Source organism: Cydia amplana, chromosome 23 (assembly GCF_948474715.1).
Source record: "Cydia amplana chromosome 23, ilCydAmpl1.1, whole genome shotgun sequence".
Taxonomy (NCBI): domain Eukaryota; kingdom Metazoa; phylum Arthropoda; class Insecta; order Lepidoptera; family Tortricidae; genus Cydia; species Cydia amplana.
In genome coordinates, this window is record NC_086091.1 from 8,640,486 (window position 1) to 8,660,714 (window position 20,229).

Genomic DNA, 20,229 nt, shown 5'->3' on the forward strand with positions numbered 1-20,229 from the left:
AGAGATACTGAGTAGAAATAACATAGAAATTCACAAATTAAAAAAAAAGTGTAGGGGAAAACTTTAAATAAAATGGCCCATTTAATTGTTTGTAACAGGTATAACAGGAGAAAAACGCAAGACAGCCTTATACGCGCCAACAGAGTGTGATGCCTTCACTCAGGGTAGCGGGTGGCAAAGGGTCGCTTGCGGGCAGCACCACTCGCTGGCTTTGGATTCCAAGGGACAGGTCTTTGCTGTTGGACGATGCGAGTACGGACGGTACGTATCTGTCAAATAAAAACGCAAGACAGGCTTATACGCGCCAACAGAGTGTGATGCCTTCACTCAGGGTAGCGGGTGGCAGAGAGTCGCTTGCGGCATAGAGAAATAAAGACAAGAGTGCTCACTCCATACATCAGTTCAGACTATTAATTTCAGTGTCTACATCTAGCATCGAGTAGCGGAACTATCAGTACTGCTACTTGACAATAGATGTAGCACCGACCGGAAAGTCTTATCTCAACAGCATAAGACTTTCCGGTCGGTGCTGCATCTATTGTCAAGTAGCAGTACTGATAGTTCTGCTACTCGATGCTAGATGCTAATAGTCTTTTTGGTACTAAAACTGATGTATGGAGTGAGCACTCTATGTATTTTTTTCTCTATGCTTGCGGGCAGCACCACTCGCTGGCTTTGGACTCCAAGGGGCAGGTCTTTGCTGTTGGTCGGTGCGAGTACCGACGGTAAGTAATATATTAAACAGATAAAAACATACGCAATATATCAAAACTGGCTTTAGTCCGCGATTTCGTCTGTTATTTGGGCAGCTTATGTACCATCGCACATGTTAGTGATTCCGAGATTGCCGAATGAAAATTATGGACATATTTTTTTTATATCTACTGCCCTATATTAAACTTTCAGGACATGGCGATATTCTAGGGCTAAAAATCGGAATACTCTGTCACGTTACATCCATAGGATCAGCCACCGATATACCATTCTTGTTCAAAAGTCCCTCCTGGAGATCTATAATTCGTTTCTTTTTGCATTAGAAAGAAGGTAAACAATCTTGACGTCTTTTTATTAAAAAATATTGAAAAACGCTTTAAAATTTCGTTTATACTACCATAGAGAAAAAAATACATAGAGTGCTCACTCCATACATCAGTTTTAGTACCAAAAAGACTATTAGCATCTAGCGTCGAGTAGCGGAACTATCAGTACTGCTACTTGACAATAGATGTAGCACCGACCGGAAAGCCTTATGCTGTTGAGATAAGACTTTCCGGTCGGTGCTACATCTATTGTCAAGTAGCAGTACTGATAGTTCCGCTACTCGATGCTAGATGTAGACACTGAAATTAATAGTCTGAACTGATGTATGGAGTGAGCACTCTTGTCTTACTTATTTCTCTATGATACTACTTAGAATGTTTTGACGACCGGTCTGGCCTAGTGGGTAGTGACCCTGCCTGCTAAGCCGATGGTCCTGGGTTCGAATCCCGGTAAGGGCATTTATTTGTGTGATGAGCACAGATATTTGTTCCTGAGTCATGGGTGTTTTCTATGTATATAAGTATGTATTTATCTATATAAGTATGTATATCGTCGCCTAGCACCCATAGTACAAGCTTTTTGCTTAGTTTGGGGCTAGGTTGATCTGTGAAAGATGTCTCCTGATATTTATTATTTATTTATTTTATTATTATAATGTAAATAAAAGATCGTATATGATTTATAATTTTAACATATTTGCTGTGACTTATTTTCAATTGTGATTTTTAATATAAAGATATCAAGGTACCTTCTTTCTAATGCTATAGCCACATTTATTGGTTTCCTGCGATTTTGACTAGCCTACCATGTTAGGGGATCCCAGAGATATAAAAAACCGGCCAAGTGCGAGTCGGACTCGCGCACGGAGGGTTCCGCACCATCAACGAAAAATAGAGCAAAACAAGCAAAAAAACGGTCACCCATCCAAGTACTGACCCCGCCCGACGTTGCTTAACTTCGGTCAAAAATCACGTTTGTTGTATGGGAGCCCCACTTAAATCTTTATTTTATTCTGTTTTTAGTATTTGTTGTTATAGCGGCAACAGAAATACATCATTTGTGAAAGTTTCAACTGTCTAGCTATCACGGTTCGTGAGATACAGCCTGGTGACAGACGGACGGACGGACAGCGGAGTCTTAGTAATAGGGTCCCGTTTTTACCCTTTGGGTACGGAACCCTATAAATTTACCAATTTATTGGTATTGCCCTAATAAACTGATTAATTCGCAGGTTAGGACTGGGTGACAGGGAAGGCGATGCGGAAACTCTGGAGCCGGTACCAATGCTTGTTGGTAAAAAGTGCGTCAGCATCGCCGCGGGCACCTGTAACAGTTTCGCCGTCACCGATACAGGTATAATTAAAAAAAAAAACATAAACCATCAGATTATGGCTAGAACAGCCGATTGCAGATTAGACTTAAAAAAAAAACCGATACAGGTATATACTCTTTCATTTTGTTATACTGGTGTATTTTTAATATTTGATTAAATTTTGTAAGAACAATATATGTATGTATAGGTGCTTAATAGAGGCATAGAGAAAAAAATAAATAGAGTGCTCACTCCATACATCAGTTCAGACTATTAATTTCAGTGTCTACATCTAGCATCGAGTAGCGGAACTATCAGTACTTGTTGCGAACGCAACCTTTTATTTGTATAAAATCTCAATACCTATATTCCTAATGCAGTAGCTAAACGCGGCCGTCGGGCTCGGCTAGTATTCGGAAGCTTTTTCTTAAGCACCAATAGGAGCGCTCCAAATACTTTGTATCGCGGCCAATTAGAGGCACCTAAATTTAAACCACCTTTGTACTATTCAAATTATGAAAATCACTCTCTCATCAGCCTTCATACAATATCCACCACTTCTACATTTAACCGTTTTGGCAAGAACCCTTGTAAACCAGTACTTGGAAAATTATATCAGTTCACTATAAGAATTGAAGCTTTTTATTTGAGTCGTCGAGCTCCTGACCTGCACGGCGGCTACAGTACTGCTACATCTATTGTCAAGTAGCAGTACTGATAGTTCCGCTACTTGATGCTAGATGCTAATAGTCTTTTTGGCACTAAAACTGATGTATGGAGTGAGCACTCTATGTATTTTTTTTTCTATGATAGAGGTGCTGTTAGGCTAATTTAGTTATAGATGGTCAATCAAATCTTGTCAGTAGAAAAAGGCGGCAAATTTGAAAAATGTAGGCGCGAAGGTATATCGTCCCATAGAAAATTTGAATTTCGCGCCTTTTTTTACTGACAAGATTTGGTTGACCAGCTATATTTAAGTTATTTAAGAAATAGTTTTAGTTTAATTTAATTTGTAATGTATGGATCTTGTTAGAGTCTGTGCGGAAAGAGAAGAGTCGTGGGATTTGAGGGCGCGCCAGTGTTATTTTATGGTTTTTGCTATGCTGACAACACTGGTCACGTGATTATAGTACGACACTAAAGGTCATGATACTTGAATCCCTTTGTTCCGGTTTTTGCCACGGCTTACTAAAGGGAGCCTGGTGAAGGTGTCGGCTCGTCAACTCAATCCTCTGAATTAGCGCAGGCACTAGTTTTCTTCTACCCTCTTCTTATTTTTTTAAAACAAACTCTTGTTTTAATGTCTCAGATACTAAAGTGACAATGCGATTGACAAAACTACTAAAACTAGTTAAGAATCTGCCCAATACAACTGTCATTTTAGTACCAAACAAGATAGTCTCATTTAAATACAAAACCGGGTAGATCGGGTAGAAATTGGGCAAAACAACTGTAACTTTACTATCTGGGATATAAAAATAGTGCATAAGTAGGTAGACCTTATTGTGATGTGTCCGGTTCTCTCATCTCACGATATTTTACTTCGCCGAAAAGTCACTGCTAAAATATGAAATATAATTTCGTAACTAACAGAACCTAGTAAACGAACTTACAAATAAATAAATATTTTATTAGAAAAAGTTTTATTCTTTGAAAGATCGAAGTTTGAATTATTCAATGTCACGTATGTTTGAGCTAGCTTCATCAGAACAACCAGGGAGACTCATAGAACTATCTTCATCTGAATTGGATGTGCTTGAATCCGGCACGTAGATTACAAATTCTTGCATATCACCTACTGAGTGGTCTTTTATTCGATATACCGTAAGTACTTTTACTCAATCCATAAAAAAAATACTTTTAAATATGCATAAAATGGGAAGTATCAAGAATATTTGTCAGTTATTTTAAAGATCATGAATGACCTGCGTATTTATGAAAATGAATATATTTTGAATGAATATACTTACCGATTATGTACCAGAGGCAAGTTACTTAGGGGGCCTATTAAATAGGTAATTATTTAATATTAAATACAACATCAATACCTGTCAATAGCGGAAATACGTACCGCGACTTTTTGTAAGTCGATAGTCGGCTTTTAGCCGTTTTCTCGCCGCTGACAAAACCGAACAATGTTAAATATAATTTTCCTTGTGGTTTTATGTACAGTTTTATCGTGTTTTGAAAATATTTTATACATAAAACTTGCGGTTTTTGTTTATAAAAATATACAATGACAGAAGTTTGTTTACTTTTTACAAGACAGGTGACAATGGTTTGATTGCCATATAAAATTGAAAATGTTAGTTCCCGTTTCTGCCATGACTCTTCTCTTTCCGCACAGACTCTATCTGAATTAAATATATAAATAAATAGGCTAATCTAAAGTATAATAAAAAAAAAAACAACGGAAGTACCGTATCATATGAAGCTGCATATTATTACTGAGACTTCTCTGTCTCTCACCAGGCTGTATCTCATGAACCGTGATAGCTAGACAGTTGAAATTTTCACAGATGATGTATTTATGTTGCCGCTATAACTATAAATACTAAAAACAGAATGAAATAAATATTTAAGTCGGGCTACCATACAACAAACATGTTTTTTTTTTTCGTTTTTTGCGTAATGGTACGGAACCCTTCCGGAGTCCGAATTGCACCTGTCCGGTTTTTTAAATAGTTGTATTACTAATAGTATTACACTGATTTAAACTTTCACGATTTTTACACATTATTAAATTGTACAACGGGACTTAATCGCGTATCTAAGTTTTAAGATTTACCTCCGACGTTTCGAGGACGGCGTTGTCACCGTGGTCTCGGAGAAGACTGGCTCAAGTCGACATCGGCATCTTCTAACCGCGCGAGTTTTTCGAACTACCCGCACTTGGTTTTTTTATCCGCTTGGACGTTTTGCGCACTAGGCACTACTTTACTAAGGACCACTTGCACCATCCCACTACCCCGGGGTTAAGCGGTTAAAGCGTTAAACTAGTGTCAAATTGTACTGGTAACCATGGTAACTCTAGGTTTAGCCGGTTAACCCCGGGTTAGTGGAATGGTGCAAGTGGGCCTAATTGACCGAAGCGTAGCGAAGGTCTACGTTTTGACTCGGGCATTTTGCTTTTGTACGTCCGGATGTTCTCCTCTACAGGTCACAATTCTCAACCGATTCTTGTGAAATTTTGTGACCAGATTCTATGAGTAAATAAAATTTTTTTGTCGATCCCGTTATTGGAAATTTTCAAAAATGGAGGAGTTGTACCTCGCGCTTAAACAAATAGTCGTATCGATATCATAAGAGTATTTTCTTTTTGAGATATATTTACATAGTAAATAGCAAAAAATGCAGAAAAATTGTATTGGTGGTTTAGGTGGTATTTAGATATTTAGTTTGTACTCGAGAATGAGTAGCCGAATTTCGTCAGCTTAGCTAAGAACTATCATGGCGCATTTTGTAAACAATCGCTTTTTTTGTTTGCACACGGAAAGTCTGGGTTCGATCCCCAGTAAGACATAACTTTTTGTATTTTTTTTTTTTTTCACTTAAGCTTCGTATTTTTTTTTAATAAATTAAAATCTTTGTATTGTTGATTGATCAAACCGCTGTGTGGCGCTGTCATCGTGCACGGTCCCAATAAGCTATGCTCGCGAGGTCTACAGCCACAGACAATCCAACCTCTAGACATAGCATAGTCGCGCTACCCCCTCTGCCACACATACGGTAGCGTTACTCCATCTTCGAGTCGATCCCGTGCCGTGATTGGTCCGTGTCTTTGAACGGACCAATCACGGCACGGGATTCGCTCACCTCGTCCCCCCGCACCCCCGTATTTTTGGCAGCATCGGTTTCATGAAATAATTGTTCTAAACTCCGTCTAGAGGATTCCTAGTCTATGGGTGTGCATCACGAAATGGACCCAACTCAGCATAATGCTATAAAAGCTAGCGTTGTGGTCTTCCGTACTGAATTTGGTAGTTAATATTAAATTTTTACCTTTAAGGCTATGGTTATTTGTATTTGATTTCCTATCTGCTATATATTTGTTTTGTTTTCACTGTATTTGAGTTTTACTTCTTTGAATTTATAATTTGTGAATGTGTCATATCTTCTATTTTACCGTGTAAGCGAGTTGGTAAACTACTGTAGGCTTATATGAGAAAAATAAATTGTATTGAATTGTATTGTAGGGCCCATTCGGTGATGCCACGACAGATAATAGACAAAGCTAGGTACATACGTACACACGAACGAAAGAACATATAAACATAGACAAAAATACAAAAAAATACTGGTATAAAAATACTGGTGTATTTTCCGTCCGTCCGACTCGCACCTGGTCGGTTTATTTAAATAGTTGTATTACTAATGGTATGTACATTCCAGGTGAGGTGCTCGGCTGGGGCATGGGCAGCGAGGGGCAGCTGGGCACGGGCTCGGCTACCGACGCGGCGGCGCCCACGCCTGCCGTCGCCGCCTTTCAGCCGCGCCGGCCCGGAAAGGTCGCCGCCGGCGCGCAACACACCGCGCTACTTGCGGTCAGTACACCACCGATATCACTAGACATGGGCGAAATGTGTCAGTAGAGGCATAGAGAAAAAAATACATAGAGTGCTCACTCCATACATCAGTTCAGACTATTAATTTCAGTGTCTACATCTAGCATCGAGTAGCGGAACTATCAGTATTGCTACTTGACAATAGATGTAGCACCGACCGGAAAGTCTTATCTCAACAGCATAAGACTTTCCGGTCGGTGCTACATCTATTGTCAAGTAGCAGTACTGATAGTTCCGCTACTCGATGCTAGATGCTAATAGTCTTTTTGGTACAAAAACTGATGTATGGAGTGAGCACTCTATGTATTTTTTTCTCTATGGTAAATAGGGATGTTGACACATGTTGAATTTTATGACAAAATCTAGTAAAATAGATAGCAAACGAGCAATTTATCACAATAATGTGGATATTAAAAAAAAAAATTAAAAAATTTCAAAAATATGTAATTTTTTGCCCAACGCAGTGCATACTCGGGAGCTCTGGCAAAATTAGTTTATTTATTAGTTATTTATTCTACCTCTTTCTAAAGTTTCTAATCAATTCGGAATAGGGATGATGACACATGATGAATTTTATGACAAAATCTAGTAAAATAGATAGCAAACGAGCAATTTATCACAATAATGTGGATATTAAAATAAAATATTAAAAAATTTCAAAAATATGTAATTTTTTGCCCAACGCACTGCATACTCGGGAGCTTTGGCAAAATTAGTTTATTTATTAGTTATTTATTCTACCTCTTTCTAAAGTTTCTAATCAATTCGGAATAGGGATGATGACACATGATGAATTTTATAACAAAATCTAGTAAAATAGATAGCAAACGAGCAATTTATCACAATAATGTGGATATTAAAATAAAACATTGAAAAATTACAAAATTACAGGACCTGAAAGTTTCAAATTTTAAGTTTTTTTTTTTAACTTCCAAAAACGATAAAAGTAAGGGTACCATTCGATTCCTTACATTTCACCAAAAAAAATATTGTATAGCAACTATATACATAAACGCAATATTTCACCGACAAAAACGCAATTTTCTTGTTTTGTCCATACTACAAGATGGGCGATGACGTCACGGCCTCTGGCCGTTTTGTATAGGGCGTTTCGCGAGTGAAGTGCGACTGTCGGCCTTTGACTACAATTTCTGACTTTTGTGTTACTTTAATGCAATGGGTCCCATATAGACATTTGATCCTAAAAACAAACCCGATCGATTGATACCAAAAAAAAAATTAGTCATGTAGCCTATTATAGAGACGTTTACCCTAAGGCACTGTTTAGACACAAAACGACCCCAGGCGGTCTAGCCACAGAATAAATAATAGTACTAAGTACAGAAGACTCACTCTCTAACAAAACGCGTGTTACGATCAGCACAGATATGGCCGCTAGGTGGCGACAGCGCCACGCGCTTTTAGCTACCTGTAGCGAAGCGACGAAATCGCGGAGTGAGACACGCCTGGTCTAGCATGAGTAGCGCGCGCGACTCCATACTTGAAGTCGCGCCAGATGTATAGTCTCGCGCAAGAACGCAACTCATGCTAGACCACCAGGTTGACTTTATTTGCCCTAGGTTAGTAGGTTACCTTCCCGGCGGTCGGTGATTCCGTATGAAAAGTAATCCCTAATCACTGAAAGGTTAAATACCACCCTAGGGCCAAAAGGTGCCGCGTCTTGAGACGGCTATGCATATTATTCGAATTTGTGCTAGTTTGACAAAAATTAAAGGTAATTGTTGGAATTTGGAAGATCGTACCCCGCTTTAACATCGACGAACACCCCCCCGTCACGGAACATTTTAACCCTTCGAATACCACGCATATTGTATAGGGCCGTTATCGTGAACCACAGACAATCCAACCTCTAGACATAACATAGTCGCGCTACCCCCTCTGCCACACATACGGTAGTTTTACTCCATCTTCGAGTCAATCCCGTGCCGTGATTGGTCCGTGTCTTTGAACGGACCAATCACGGCACGGGATTCGCTCACCTCGTCCCCCCGCACCCCCGTATTTTTGGCAGCATCGGTTTCATGAAAGAATTGGTCTAAGCTCAGTCTAGAGGTTGGATTGTCAGTGTCGTGAACCTTGTCACGATGCACGAAGATTGATATTGGACTGTAAGTGAACGCGTCAGTTTACGTCTTTGACGGTCAAATGGTTAACACTCTTAAGGCTCATTTAGACGGCGCGCGAACTCGTTACGATTTTAATTACATTGGGTCCATAGATTACATCAATTCAGCCGACCGATCAAATAACGCAATGTAATGAAAGTCGCATGCGAGTTTTCGCACCGTCTAAACAAGCCCTTAGGCCCCTACAAATCAATGCGTATCAATTTAGTCCTACTTTTAAAAATATTAAATAGAGTATAACATTACTACTAAAAAGTTATTCCTCCCAACAGCTAGACACATCTCCGGTCAAAGAAAAGTCCCCGACACCAGAAATGGAGACGGAAGAGCAGCCCGTAGAAGTGAAAGAGACCAAAGGCAAGGACAAGCCGAAGGGCAGACAGAAGCTGAAGAGAGGCGAGCAGGAGGATGAGGTGTCTTCCACGTCGAGCGCGCAGCCCGAGGTACCGGAGGAGGCCAAACCGCAGGTACTTGTATAAGGGAAGGACAAGCCGAAGGGCAGACAAGCTGAAGAGAGGCGATCAGGAGGATGAGGTGTCTTCCACGTCGAGCGCGCAGCCCGAGGTACCGGAGGAGGCCAAACCGCAGGTATGTAGCTACTTATACAGGGTGGCCAAATAAGAGGTATACACTTTATTTTTGAAATTTTATTCTATAAAACATAAAAAATATTAAGTATTCCTTGTTAAATATAATATGTAGGGTCAGCAATTACACATGGAAAATAATGTCAGACAAATGTCCACCTCTAGCAGCATGGCAGATGCGAACCCGCGAACATCGCGTTTTTCATCACTTTTTCACACATTTCTGGCGTTATCTCAGCGACAGTGTTTCGAATATTTTGTTTTAATTGCTGAAAGTTCGTTGGCCTATTGGCATAGACACGTCCCTTTAGATAGCCCCACAGAAAAAAGTCAGGAGCTGTTAAATCAGGCGATCTTGGGGGCCAGTCAATGTCACCGTTTCTCGAAATTAATCGACCGGGAAACGTTATTTTTAATGTTTCTATTGTTTTTAATGATTAAAACACGTTGTTCCGTCGTAAAACGCTCCATAATAAATTCGCCGTATCTACACAAACTAATTTTCATGCAATAACTGTCATATTTACCGCCAAAATAAAATGGCGGCAAAAAAAGTTGTATACCTCTAAGTTGGCCACCCTGTATTAGCTACCTTATGCCCACGACTTCATTCCTAACGGCTCGACCACAACATTCAAAGGTCCGGTCACAAAGGTCCGATCGCTGTGTCTCGCTACAACCTATGGTTAACGCTATAGTTCGTTTTTTTTAGCATTAGAAAGAATTAGAAAGAAGATAAGCGATTTTGACATGTCTTTTAATTGAAAAACACTTTAAAAATCAATAACTATTACTTAAGAAAGCAGAAGACTATAAAAGATCGTATTAGATTCATAATTGTTACATATTTGCCGTAACTTATTTTTAAAATGTGTTTTTCAATTAAAAGACACATCAACTTTGTTTACCAAATTTCTAATGCTAAAAAAACGAAGTATAGAGATGCCCCGAATACTGGTTTTGGCCGAATACCGAATATTCGGCATGACATACGAACATTTTGAGTCTTTGCCTGCACCTGTCTGTTACCTCTTCAAGCTTAAACTGCTAAATCGATTTAAATGAAATTTGGTATGAACATAGGTACATTTGAAGGCTGGCACAGATTTTTTTTTAATTTTCTTTAACGTATTTAGGTAAAAAAGCGGCAAAAATCGTCATCGTCAACTTCAGTGCGGGGACGCAAACCAAAGCAGTAGCGGCGCGCATAGGACAAGAAATACTTATTTATAGGCACGGATGCACATTTATTATGAAACCGGGGTACTGGTGGCAGCATAAACTGTCATGACATCTCATATATACAGGGTGATTCATGAGACGTGAGCAGGACTAAGCCTACACAATCAGTAAATGTAAAAGAATCGTTCACCACAATAGTTAAGTAAAACAATCACGCTTTTTTTCTGTTGTTATACTTTCTGGTAAGGACAAATTTAATTATCTACAATCATGGATACCCTACAGCATTTAAATAACAAAGATAAAACCTTTTTAACCGTTATGACAGCACTTTGAGTATGAAGAAAATAAAATGTCACACTCGAGTGAGATACGATTTTTCAAAGGTAACCAGATTCCGATGACATTGAATTTGGCACTTGTTATGGATAAAACAAAGAGGGTGACCATAAATGTCGTAAGTAAATTAAAACTTTTTTTAAACAGTATAAAATAATATAAAGTTAATCTCACAAATACTGGTACGAAACAGTTGTTTATAACTGCTCACGTCTCCTGAATCACCCTGTATTTATGTTAGAAAAACATGTTTTAGTTTAGGCTATATAAAAACTGTTTAAACTCTGTTCTTATGTCCCAAATACTAAAATGACCTAATCTATGTATATACAGGGTGTTTGGTACATCGTTTGCCTACAGTTTGAAATGCCACCAAGATACCGGACGGTTAAGTCTAATAACAACCCTACAGAGCCCGACCATGAGTCACTGACAGTGTCAAAACTGACATTTACGCTATCGAGAACGTAATTTACTTTCTATACATCTCGTTCGCACTAATATGCGAGTACGAGCGAGATGTATAGAAAGTAAATTACGTTCTCGATGGAGTTTATGTCAGTGCCAAACTGATGGTAGCCGTACAGTAGAGTTTACATCATTTTAAAGGGTTTGGTAACATTTATACCAGGGATGTTGCGGATGCAGATTTTTTGACATGCGGATATTTAAAGGCTCACATCCGCGAATGCGGATGTCAAGATTAGGTACTTAGAAAACGTCAAATATTCAATTTTTAGTGTTTTTTCATTAAAAAAAAACGAAACGTTTAGTATTTGAGCAAGAATATAGGTGCGTTATATTTAATAAACAGTATTTTCTGGATCTAGACGATTTCGTTATAGGTAATGACGAAATTACCTAGCACTTACGCCGCCGCTAAGACGTTCCTGTACCGACTTGTTCGACATCCGCATCCGCATAAGCTCCGCATCGATTTTATGCGGATGCGGATGCTGAAAATAATGCGGAATCTCCGCGGTTGCGGATGCGGATGCGGATGTTCGCAACATCCCTGATTTATACATTTGAATATTGGTGGTTTGGGGGGTTGTAGAAAGTAATAATCTTGACAAATAAGTGGTATTTATTTTTAAAGGTTATATAGAGTAGTAATTAGGGTAAACTAACCAATGATTGGCCCTTTACAGGACTCTGGTTGTCCATACTTTAAAAATTTAACCTTTTCGACGCCGTGTCAAACACAAAAGCTGTCACGCTGACGCCACGTCACCGAAGTGTCACAACTGAAATTGGACTTTATGCATATGCACGTAGGTCTATGTTGCTCTGTGATATGTGACCGATTAATCGGTCTTTGGCGTTGAACCTACGGTGCGGATATATCGGTCATTGGCGTCCAAAAGGTTAAGGATATTATTTATTAAAATTGAACGGGACAATTGAAGGCGAGTCGACAGGCGACCAATAGTAATTTGTATAAGTTACGAGTAAATAATTAAATTACTATAATATTCGCTGTAGTATTACTATGTTGGGTAGCTCGAGGTATTTAGCTAGTTAGTGATGTCCTGTGTTCGTCCATTTTGTCGTACTTTAGTTAATTTACTTGAGAGTAATATTTAATTTGTTTTCTAGAAGGTAAATGGCGATGAGAAGAAAGAAACTCCAATGGAAGTAGACGAATCTGGTAAGAATTTATTATTTTTCTTCTTATGATTAAGTATAATGATATTTTTTCTCCGAAGCTCTGGTAAGTTTGTGTTGTCACATGGAAGCAAAATTACATATTTACAGCGAGGGTGTACCTAATCCTGGAAGGATTCTATAATAGAATTCAAGTGTTAACGCTCAAGGTGGAAACGTGTGACACATACTGCTTTTCACATCACCTATCATAATTCATAATTTATTGCATAATAATCATGTGGTACGAGTACAGGACAGATATTACATCAGGGTAAGTTCACACATGAACCCTGTTAGGGCACAGCAAATGTTTCTTAAAACTAAACTATAACTAGGAGGTGCAGTGCAGGCACATGTCTAGGTACATAATTTAAAATAAACGCATTTTGATACTTATGTTCAAGGTATAAGATTAAAAGCTAATATTTATTATTTTATACTTATGTTATTACATTAATTACTTATCTGGGTATTTTTTTTTTCTCAGGAACTCATATGTAAAAAAAAGTGTCCTAGAACAGAAAAGTGCCACTTTGATCCCTCGTAGAAGGGAAAAATAAGCCCTTATTCGAATAGGTCATGTAAAAACATACTTTTCGTAATAAGTTTTCAGACTATTCCATCAAAGTCATAAGTCAAACAAATTTAAATATAGAGTTTTCATTGGGCAGCCTTATTAACCCCTTATTTTTATTTACAGACAACTCACAAGACAAGAAAGAAGACACGCAACCGGACACGGAAGCTGTCGAGCCACCAAAAACGGAAAAAACGGAAGCGGAACCCACAGATAAAGCCCCGGAACCAACACCAGAGAAACCCGAGGAAACCAAACCAGAACTCTCCGACTCCAGCCAAGACCAAGAGACAGACAAACCGACAGACGTTGAAATGAAAGAGAAAGTAAACGGGGCACCGGAGGAAGACAAAACTGAAGTGGAAGCGAAGAAAGTGCAGGAAGCGATACCAAACGACACAGTTGTGGCCACCACAGCGTGATCTTAGACTTTAGTCTGTGTTTGTGACGAGATATCTATTGCATAGACTGTGAAAAGCTATAGAGTTAGGGCTCATTTAGACGGCGCGCGAACTGATATACGATTTTAGTTACATTGCGGATTGAGGTTACATAAATTCAGCCGACCGATCAAACTATGAAACTCGCATGCGAGTTTACGCACCGTCTAAATAGGCCCTTAAGCTTTGGATTCCTCCGAAAACGGTGCCGTCATATAGCGGCCGCAAAAGACGGCCGTCTTTACGGTGGCGACATGTGGAAAGTACCACGGCGTCATAACACACCGTCATCCACCAAGGTCAAAGCGGCAAATTTGAAAAATGTAGGCGCGATGGGATAACGTCCCATAGAAAATTTGAATTTCGCGCCTTTTCCTACTGACAAGATTTGCTTGATCATCTATAATTTACTTGGAGGATGAAATATCATCAGAAGAGGAAAATAATCGTAGTACGGAATCATTTATTCAAATCTCGTGTCATTTATTCAAAATGGCGTCACCGCTATCTAATAAAACGTTCACGAAACTATCGACAAGGTCATGACGGCCGTCATCTTACGTTACGTTGACAGTCAACGTAACGTAACGCCGTCTAGGAAACCGCGCCATCTTGTTTACATAGACAACGTTCTAGTGACGTCAGTCAACGCTATATAGCGGCCGTAATATGACGGCACCGTTTTCGGAGGAATCCAAAGCTTTAGGGCTCATTTAGACGGTGCAAGAACTCGCATGCGAGTTTCATTACATTGCGTCATTTGATCGGCTTAATTGGGCGTTTTTTTTTTGTTGTCCCAAGCACTTTTTTTTTAAATTTGGGTTTTTTTATGTTATTTCTACTCAGAATCACGAGCTCTTTCTATCCTAATAGGAGAAAAAAAGTGTCCCAAAATTTCCATACATTTTTCGATCTTTCCATTACGCGACCACCATACAAAGTCTATGAAAAATGGTGACGGAATGGAAATAAAAACCTTAGGACCCTTTTTTCTCTGATTCTGTTTTTCTTTTGATTCTGAGTAGAAATAACATAAAAAGACCCAAATTTGAAAAGTGTTTCGGACAACAAAAAAAAAACCGGCAAAGTGCGAGTCGGACTCGCGCACGGAGGGTTCCGCACCATCAACAAAAAATAGAGCAAAACAAGCAAAAAAACGGTCACCCATCCAAGTACTGACCCCGCCCGACGTTGCTTAACTTCGGTCAAAAATCACGTTTGTTGTATGGGAGCCCCACTTAAATCTTTATTTTATTCTGTTTTTAGTATTTGTTGTTATAGCGGCAACAGAAATACATCATCTGTGAGAATTTCAACTGTCTAGCTATCACGGTTCGTGAGATACAGCCTGGTGACAGACGGACAGCAGAGTCTTAGTAATAGGGTCCCGTTTTTACCCTTTGGGTACGGAACCCTAAAAACGCCCAATTGATGTAACCCCAATCCGCAATGTAACTAAAATCGTATACGAGTTCGCGCGCCGTCTAAATGAGCCCTTATACCAAGCTAATAGCCGTACAGATGTAGTGCATAATTGTTTTACATCCCATTTTCTCGGAAACTATCGTATTTGTCATGCTACTTCAGTCAACCTCAGTACTTTTTGTACCGTTATGACTGAAATAGCAAGACACGTCCGTACGTTTCCGTGAAAATACGATGGAATATAATTATGCACTACATCTGTAACAGACTACCGCACCGCACCGCGACTTTAGTGCAGTCAAAATATCTCTTTCTCACTCTAGCTTGTAGCTGCGTCCTTAACGCACGTACGGCAACCTTACACACTATCGACATAGAGAAAAAAATACATAGAGTGCTCACTCCATACATCAGTTCAGACTATTAATTTCAGTGTCTACATCTAACATCGAGTAGCGGAACTATCAGTACTGCTACTTGACAATAGATGTAGCACCGACCGGAAAGTCTTATGCTGTTGTGATAGTCTTTTTGGTACTAAAACTGATGTATGGAGTGAGCACTCTATGTATTTTTTTCTCTATGCTATCGATAAGTGCGGTAGTCTGTTACGGCTTTAGGTTGGCAGCGATTATGATAGAACAGATTGTGCAAGTGTTGTTTATACGTCGTAATTTCATAGAAGTTTGACGTTTAAAATAACACTTGCACAGTCTGTGCTATCGCAATCGCTGCAGACTAAGTTCGGTCTAACTCTTACTGTTGTAATATGCGTGGTTCCCGGCATAGGTTGAAAATTTTAAATTTTAAAAAATATAATTGCTAACTTTGCACGGCATTTGCTAACAATGCTAACACAAAGTGTGGAATGTCGTCATAAACGTCAAATTTCTATGAAAATATGACGTTCATAACACTTGCACAATTTGTTGTCAAAATCGATGCAAAGTTACCTTAGACGGACTCTGCAAGCATTTTCGGTGTAACTGTCCAGCTCCTTCAAGCGTTTGTTGCGTAGACCGTAGACCTTACAGCGCCATCTACTTCAGCTGTCAAATTCGGGGGATTGATTTTTCATCAATAATTCTTTGGTCATGATCATGAATATACAGAAGAATTTGAAACAAAATGTATTTCATTTTTCAGTATGCGACTCCAAAGTGAACTTAGATACCTAAGTTTAATGTAGACATACATAGATTGCTCACTCCATACATCAGTTTTGGTACCAAAAAGACTATTAATTTCAGTGTCTACATCTAGCATCGAGTAGCGGAACTATCAGTACTGCTACATCTATTGTCAAGTAGCAGTACTGATAGTTCCACTACTCGATGCTAGATGTAGACACTGAAATTAATAGTCTTATTGATACCAAAATTGATGTATGGAGTGTGCACTCTTGTCTTACTATATTTCTCTATAATGTAGATAATATCAAGATTTTTGAACGGGAACTATTCAATAAGGAGCTTTCATCAGTCCGTGTCCAATAAAAAGGAGATTTACACTCGTTCTTGTCACAAATGCTGTCAAATTCGGTTAATGTAAGGCTGCTTGCACACTACCAATCCTAAAAACAGGTATTTAAAAGTAACGGTTTATTTTTGTAAGACTTTCGGAATAAGGTATAATGTCAATACATATAGAATTTAAATTATTGTGTGCGGGCCGCCTAATATATTAGAAGTGTTTCATATCAAACAGTAATTCAGTAATTGCATTCAATAGTTCAATTCTCTCTAAATAGCAAATTAGTTAATACCGTATTTCGATCAGTAAGGATTAAAAACGGTTTTGTCTGCTAAAACGCGGTTTTGTCTATGGTCTGTTTTTAAGGCTACTGCATCAAATCGCATAAGATTTTTAATACGTTGCGGCTAAGTCGGCAATGTATCAAAATTGCATGCGATTTGTCGCAAGGTAAGTAGAGGCCTTAAGAGCCCATCAACGTGCACACTAGCGCCACTTCTAAATAATCGTGATTATTTAAATTTAACGAAATATATTTAAAAAAGGGGCCCGCTACGTACTGTATCTTGTATTAAAGAACCTTTTGAATACATCAAACTAGTTTCTATGTTGCTGGATTCGTCAGTCTATGCGTCCAAAGTTAAAACGGCCGTTTTTGTTTTGAGTTTCTAGATTGACGAATCCAGCAGCATAGAAACTAGTTTGATGCATTCAAAAAGTACTTTAATACAAGATACAGTACTTTTTTTAAATATCTTTCGTTAAATTTCAAATTTTAATCACGATTATTTCGCAGTGGCGCTAACTGTAGATAAAACTTTGTTTTATTAAATCCGGTTGTTAAAATAAAACCGGTTTTTCCCTACATTAATTAATGTTCACTATAATCAAATTGTTGTATATTTCATAAATTTATGACGAGATTTAATCATAAGAGTTCTGGGACGCCCGTTCTTTGACCTGTATTTAAGCTAAAATAATTTGTGTATTTCCGTTTTTGACATAATAATGTGATTTCGGTGTAAGTTTATGAAGGTTTTCCTTAAATTTCATTGGTTCGCTACCTTTTACAGGGTCTGATTTTTAAGCCAATCAAATCAGACTTCAGATGTTGTCAGATTGGAAGTGGTTACATTAGTAATCAAAAATAGTAGATGAGTTTGCTAGATTGCTATTATAATATAATAAGTTCGTCAAATGTATGATTGTAGGTACAAATTCTGGACTATCAGGGATCAGAACTTCACAGTAACATTTAGTAAACTATTTGTTGAATTGTTTATTTTATTTTATAGATATTTTCGTGCATGATTCTAAAGTACAAGAGTACAATTTCACGACGCTAATGTTTACTTGTTACGATAAAATGAACTATAGTTATAATGATTGTGTTTTAATAATAAAAACGTAGTGGAAATATTTGACTTTTATTAATAATTCCTCTAGGAAAATCAATCGCAAGAGTGCTCACTCCATACATCAGTTAGACTATTAATTTCAGTGTCTACATCTAGCATCGAGTAGCGGAACTATCAGTACTGCTACTTGACAATAGATGTAGCACCAACCGGAGTCTTATCTCAACAGCATAAGACTTTCCGGTCGGTGCTACATCTATTGTCAAGTAGCAGTACTGATAGTTCCGCTAATAGTCTTTTTGGTACTAAAACTAATGTATGGAGTGAGCAATCTATGTATTTTTTTTTCTATGTCATAAGGCAGAACGTGCAATAATAGAGCGCCTACTAAGGAACCACACGGATAAGCTCGCTGTTAGTAGTTTTGATTTTATATCTTATTACCTTACCATAAGGTGCATACTTCAATGTACGCGCCAGTGTAACTGGTTTACCCAATTTGCCGCTAGATGTCGCTGCGCTACTCCAGTGGAGATCGTACATCGCGGTGTTAAGATTTTTCCTGATTCCATGACCCTCTTGGAGCGAGTTTGTCGTGTTATCGCTTCTCGGCCTTTTGGCTAAGATCAAAGTGTAGTATCTGTTCTTTTCAGCTTAATATCTGAAAGTTCCCTCACTGAGGGACCAGTATATTAAACTGATTTTTGTAAACCGACGGGATGTTCGGGGCTCGCTCCACTCCCGTCACGGGTCGGCCCGGCATTGCAGTGCCGCCGGGATTGGCCCACATAATACCCTAAAAACTAACGAATTGATTTGATTCACGTCCAATATGTAAAGTACGTAATTAACCGTTAACCTTTTCGACGCCGCCATGTTGAACACAAAGGCTGTTAAGGCTGTCACTCAACGCCACGTGATTGAAGTGTCAAAACTGATAACTGATGTTGAACTTTATGTATATGCACGTAGGTCGATGTTGCTCTGTGGTCTTTGTCTTTGGCGTTGAACCTACGGTGCGGATATATCGGTCCTTGGCGTCCAAAAGGTTAAACTATACCTTTTCAACCGAATGTACAATGACTTATTTAATAATAACTCAAGAAAAATAATTCAATAAGGATGACATTTCATTCTCAAGAAAGGAGGAGGGGTGTAAAGTCAAAGAGAAATAATATATTGTTAAAGGGCGCAAAAGAAGTTAAAATACATTTTCTTTATGATATGGTTTATTAATAAAGGTTTCATGAACCAGAATTTATTTGGATTACAAAGACTACGCACTTTGAGCGTATACAGAACTGGCGGCCTAGCCAAGGTGACAATCGCTATCGAATCGCTTTGTGTCTCTCTATCACTCTTCCATATTAGTGCGACAGGGACAGTTGCGTTTCGATCGCTACGGAGCGTTAGCGATTGGTTCTTTGGCTACGCGGCCAGGGTTCGAAAGGATAATCATCAAGAATAGTTTGATAAATGTCGATTTGGAAAAAAAATACTGTCATGCGGTATAAAAAAAAGCGAACGTAGTCTGCTGTGGTAACTTTTATGGGAAAATTCGTGAACGAAATTCTCAGTTAAATAAAAATACAACACTACCCGGACCTGTGGTAATTACCAAAGAGTAAAATTAATGAAATTACCTATATTAAAACTGTTAAAAAAGTATTTCTGATTAATTGCAAACTGTAAAATTGAGATAAGACTTATCCGATAACAAGACTTATAAACTATTATTACCTACTTTAACTAGTTGTTGTAGTTGTTTTTTGTTTAGAAAATTATTAACCCGCATAAATGTCAATGTGGTTCAGTGAAGGGGACGGACTGAAAATCAGCGCTGCGCAGGCTATTTGTAATGAAATGACTGACGCAGCGTATGAAGCCCGTTCCTTTTGCCGCACAATTATTCTTATTTTTTCAATCCCCTTATGTTTTGCAACCTGTATGCTTTTTGTGTTGCAATCAATGGTTTCTTATTATTATTCTATTCTATTATTTAGAGCCCAGTACCCCTATTGTAAATTTCATTCGATAGCGTGACGAGCGTTGGCGTTATGTTTATTTTCGTATGGGATTTTGAACAGCGCGCCAAGCGGGTCGTTTTGGAAACTCAAAATCCCATACAAAATG

General features: G+C 38.5%; 1 protein-coding gene and 1 non-coding gene across 2 annotated transcripts in view; both read left to right on the top strand.

Annotated features, from left to right (window-relative positions):
• The window catches only part of LOC134658865 (regulator of chromosome condensation), a 31,021-nt gene extending 17,143 nt beyond the window's left edge, over positions 1-13,878 (top strand). The window contains exons 9-14 of the mRNA XM_063514535.1: positions 99-261; positions 2,273-2,394; positions 6,746-6,897; positions 9,338-9,532; positions 12,773-12,824; positions 13,524-13,878. Coding sequence (XP_063370605.1) covers positions 99-261; positions 2,273-2,394; positions 6,746-6,897; positions 9,338-9,532; positions 12,773-12,824; positions 13,524-13,822 — 983 coding nt within the window. The 3' untranslated portion in view covers positions 13,823-13,878. The remainder of the gene's footprint in view (positions 1-98; positions 262-2,272; positions 2,395-6,745; positions 6,898-9,337; positions 9,533-12,772; positions 12,825-13,523) is intronic.
• A 4,818-nt stretch (positions 13,879-18,696) lies between these two features.
• Positions 18,697-18,889, top strand: LOC134658906 (U2 spliceosomal RNA). Its single transcript, XR_010097772.1, has one exon. It is a non-coding gene; the product is annotated as a U2 spliceosomal RNA (small nuclear RNA).
• The last annotated feature ends 1,340 nt before the right edge of the window (positions 18,890-20,229 follow it).